The sequence below is a fragment of the Ischnura elegans genome, chromosome 6, assembly GCF_921293095.1.
Source record: "Ischnura elegans chromosome 6, ioIscEleg1.1, whole genome shotgun sequence".
Taxonomy (NCBI): Eukaryota; Metazoa; Arthropoda; class Insecta; order Odonata; family Coenagrionidae; genus Ischnura; species Ischnura elegans.
Window position 1 is genome coordinate 45,835,569 of NC_060251.1, and position 5,184 is coordinate 45,840,752.

The following is a 5,184-nucleotide window of genomic DNA, read 5'->3' on the forward strand; positions in this document are numbered from 1 at the left end:
CCGATTTGCTCAGCGACTGTGAACATATGTACTCGGAATTTTGTAAGTTGAGGTATTAGAATGAAATGTATGGAATCAAAGAATTTTTTACTATGGAGACTCGAAAGAAGGCATTTTAATTTCTGTAAATTATTCAATCAATTTCAATGATACCTAATCTATTCATTACCTACGAATATGCATAGGTTCTCATCCATAGTTCCTGTGAAGCAATCTCTGATGCCACATTGAAATCGTAGGTATACGGAAATATGTTTCACGGGTAAAAGCCCGGAATATTGCACCTCTATCTGCTTTTGATTCCTTATCCAATTTTGGGAAAAAGCGTGTGCTAACGACAATGTTTTCACGCAGTACATCATCAGGTTATTTTAAGCAATGCGTTATTATAAAACGCCGATTAGGTACTAGTGAATTCAATTTCCATTATAAAAGTATTTGTCATGGACAAAGTACGGAAACAACATTCATATCGAAATATGACCACGAAGGATTAATTTCTGAATCCCATTAGGGAAATGAATGTTGATGTTTAGATATATATACTCAAACTTCATCACCTTGCACATTATCGTCATAAAAGTTTTCGGATGGAATACGAAGCTTAGGAATCGCTCGCTAAAATCCATTAGGATTTAAAATACTTAAGTGAGCTCAGTTTTCACGTAATGTCCGTGATACAGGAAAAAACTTTAAAAATTGTATCGTTATTTAAATAAAACAAATTTTTGCCTAAATTTCCGAGGAATATAAAAAATAAAATTATTACACGGCATCATTACTCCATTGCATTAAACAGGTTAGGTTTTTTTACGATAGAGACTTATGAATATAGTGATGTAGACATAATAAAGCTTCGAAATCATTTACGGTATTCATGCGTTAAGTATACGTTTAGGGGAGCGTGACAGCTTACTGGATTGAGCATAAGGCGCCTTGTCGACTCTTACCGGCTTCAATCCCGGGTAAGGTCATCGGACCCCGTCATACGAAAATTCTGGCGCTGAGAAGAGACTCCGATAGACCAGGTTAAAGCATCTAAGTATTGGCCAGTCATTATTTCCATAAATTTAATAAATACGTTGGCATTTACAAGTTGATTAATCTGAAAGAAATACCCATTGAGGTATTCGTAAATTTTGCGCGGTATAACAGGAAAAAAGTGAACTGCATGAACGATCTGCTTCGTCTAAGATCAGCTATTATAAGCAATTTAATTAAACAGCACCTAATGATTCAGTCGTAGATTCAACTCGAAAGGTTTTGAACATTGGCATTACAATGAATTTTGTAAATGACAAGCATGAAAATGGGAGAAAAAAAAACAACACTGAAACTGGAAAGTGAAGCAGATTAGGGCAATTAGCGTCAAACCGGTTTCAGGATTCTTTTCCGATTATTTTATAATGAACAAACATTTTGTCTGCGTCTGTGGCTGTGCGGTATTTTCCAAAGACAACAAAGCGATGGTGTCAATTCAAATATGAAGTGTTTCTCCATGCCTTAGGTGGTTGTTCAATAGGATTTAAAATGTTTGCCTTTTTAAAAAACCGTAAAAGACTATATTGTATCGAGAAACACCTCATGCACAGTGCGCTCCTGGTTTCGCTGCGTATTATAGTGCAGAACATTTTGGGAGCTAATGAAATATATTTTAATGGAGCATTCTAAATAAAAGTAAAGACATGAATAATGCATAAAAAATTTCAAGGAACGAACGAAGAGAATTCAGAAAATAAATGGATTCAGAAAATATAATTTTAGCTTCGCTAGTCATCATCTGAGTCTTTAGGGACATATTTTGCCAAGAGTCTGAGAGTGATCCCTTGAGACCATCGACCATCTACATCTACATAATACCCCGCAAGCCGCCTAAAAGGCGTGTGGCGGGGGGTGTTAGGACACCAGCCGTTTACAGCTAAAAAAATGAAGTGCTCTAACGAGGTTGGGACTAGCGTTTATTAAAGTCCTTTATGGTTCGGGGGAAAAACGAATTCCCATATCTATCCGTTCGGCAAATCATCTCTCTTAATTCATCGCTTCTATCGGACCTGGAAATATAGTATGGCTCCAATATTATGTTCTCTGTGTCGCTCTTAAAGATATCCATTCTCAATTGATCAAGCAATCTAAGCCTAGCGCGCAGCCTCCGAGTCTCCGAGATCATGTGTACCAATGAATCTTCTTGTCACCAAATGCAATGGTTTACAGTTTTTAATCGTACTGCCCCTCAGCCGTAGCTGTTGGCTAGTGATGGAGCAATCAATCAATGGTGAGATATCAATTAATGGACGATTAACGGCCGTATAGTAGTTCAAGTGAGAGAATTTCAAAAACCCGCACTCTTTAGAGGCGAGTCAAGGAATTGGGTAATGAAAGAAATAGGGTAAAATATATAAATCATTTTGAAAAACAACGCCAGACATTTTTTTTAGATAAATGAAAATACACAACCACATAACATCATCAATCGTCGACCTTAACCCTTTCGCAGGTGAGTTGATGACGTCATGAGCTCGTGCAGATCGAGTTACTACTTGTAAGCCAATCCTCGTCCTTGCTCATGGAACTCGCGTGATTCTTTGTTTTCCACGCCCCTTTGGGTCCCCTCAAAATGTCACCAAGTCATGAAAAGTGAGCGTCAACTATCGTGTTTTCTTACTTTAAAGTCACGATAAAGTGGCACTTTGAGGGTAGTGGGGCTAGCTTCATTCCCTGGGCCACCTCTTACATCGAGGATTATGATTAGTGGTGTACTAAGGCCTCACCCAGTATTTTGACGAAAGAAATATATTCGTCTAAACGTGGCCGAGGAGAAATCAAAACGCTTCCTTAAAAAGTTTCCCAGAGAACTCCGGATGCGGATCTCGCCTTGAGGGGAACGGTTTGAGACTCGTGAAACGGAAAGACTCGTCTCCCCGCCATGCACTGCGAAAGCGACGCGCCCAGAAGATAAGGAGAAAACGATATCATTGCCGCAAGTGGAGGAGCGCAGTCGGCACGCTTCTTCCCTGTCATTCGGTGGAATAATCATGGACGAAGAGGTGGGCAGACCCGCCGTCGTGCAAGAACTCATCAGCAACGACGTGATCCAGGAATGCCTGAGGAAACATGCTGGTCGGAACATCGTCGAGACCTCGCCGCTGGACGAGCTGTTGTTCGAACCGGCGACCCGCAAGGTAGAAGGCTCCACCTCGTCCGTCTACCGCTTCAAAGTGGGCTACCGACCTGAGGGGAAGAACGTGGTCCAGGCCAAATCCTTCATGCTGAAGCGTTTGCCACAATCGGCAGTGCAGCAGGAGATTGTGCAGACGGCTGGCCTATTCCGGCGTGAGGTGTTCTTCTATGACCAGGTGTTGCCTTACATGAAGTCTATTGGAGGTAAGCGGATGTCACCTCCAGTCCCGGAAGGCTACCATGCCGTGTCCAACGACGAGGAGAACCTCATAGTGATGGAGGACCCGTTCGATGAAGGTTTCCAGCCCCCTAAATTCCCGATGAGCAACTCGGAACTGCTGGAACATAGTCTCATGGTGATGCGGAAGCTGGGACAACTTCACGCATTCTCCTACGGCGCCGAAAGGACCATGACCAAGAGGTCAAGAGGATGGCTTGGTATCGAACCCTCACTGGAGCAGGATTTGCTCCTCTACGAAACGGCAGAGGGTGAAGATCGACCGCCCAGCCACGCCTACGGCATGTTGTTGAGTAGCATCAACCTCGCCCTTGACCTTGCAGGAGAGATCAGCGAAAGAGCAACAGCTGCTGCTTCCTCAGGTGAACTTGCTGGCATCCTGCAAGGTGCCTGGTCTATGGTGTGTCAGATGGTTCGCATCGACCCAAAGGCAAGCAACGTCCTCTGTCACGGAGACTGCTGGATGAACAACGTCATATTCCGGTACAGCAAGACCGGCGGCAAGGAAACTTTGGTCGACGCGAAATTCCTCGATTTCCAGCTATGTCGCTACGGCCATCCTTGTCTGGACATCGTCTACTTCCTCTTCCTGAGCACTAGCAAGACCGTCCGCAAACGGTACATGAATGAATTGTTACTGGCCTACTATAACGCCCTGGTTGATACGCTTACTTTTCTCGGGAAAGGCTCACCGCCCATCACTCTGGCGGAGTTGAGGCACGATATAATGTTCAAGTACAAAGCTTTCGGTGTCATAATGGCCTTCGTCGTAAAGCCTATGATGTCCCTTGATCCCGAGTTTATCGCCAGCCGTGAGACGCAGAACGGTGAAGTGGAAGAAGGTGAGGAACCAGTCAAACTTGATAGTTATTCACTGATGAAGGAGTATTACGAGACTAACCCCTCTTACAAGAAAGCCCTGGTAGAAATTCTCGAAGAAGTGTTTGAATTATTGATCCCACATAGTGCTCCATAAGTTATCATTTACATTTAATGTGTTTGTGATTAAATTCGTTGCAAAAGAAGGACCTCAGTGGTAAATTAAGTGTTTTTTTTATAAAATAGTTCAGAAGTGAATTGACAGATAAAATCTTATGTGCCATTCTCAAATTTATATGTCAAAGTGGTGCTTGAACACATTTTCTGCGAGCAATATCAGCCTTGAGAACGAACATAACCTTTTTTCTTTCAGAATAAATCACAATCTCAAATTTACTACCGAATATAACCTGCTTTTAAAAATAAAATATGTATCAAATTCATGATATCGCTCAAATCATTACAAGAAAATATTATGCGTCACTCCTTAATGCCTAAGAAATAATGAAATACTGAAGTGCTCGAAATTTTTATCAACTAATAGTGAAGACTTACTTACTCACTCGAAAGAATTTTTTCTTAACTAGAATGCACTATGAGGATAAATACTCTGTCCCTGGGAATTTTATCGTAACTTTAAATTTGTGAGAAAACTCAAAAATGTGGAAATTACCTAGTGATTTTTATCTTGATTATTTATTTTTTAATTGACCTTTTTTAACGTTACTTCTTGTTAATGGTGCAGAATTGAACGTGTAATTATAACACCAAGTAAAATGATGTGCATTTGATCAAGAAAACGCTACTTTTACAGCCTCTTGAACTTGACAACTGTTATCGAAAACCCTGGGCAATCAAAATGAAATACGACCGTGCAGTATGTTAGGTGAATTTGATTCGTGGCGTGGATTTTTTTCTACTCCCGTCAGAATGATATTTTACGTGGAAGA

The 5,184-nt window shown here is 41.4% G+C and overlaps 1 protein-coding gene across 1 annotated transcript; it reads left to right on the forward strand.

Moving 5' to 3' along the window:
• The first annotated feature begins 2,970 nt into the window (after window positions 1–2,970).
• Window positions 2,971–4,677, forward strand: LOC124160603. Its single transcript, XM_046536485.1, has one exon. The coding sequence runs from the start codon at window positions 3,033–3,035 to the stop codon at window positions 4,389–4,391; it is 1,359 nt and encodes a 452-aa protein (XP_046392441.1). The 5' UTR covers window positions 2,971–3,032; the 3' UTR covers window positions 4,392–4,677.
• The last annotated feature ends 507 nt before the right edge of the window (window positions 4,678–5,184 follow it).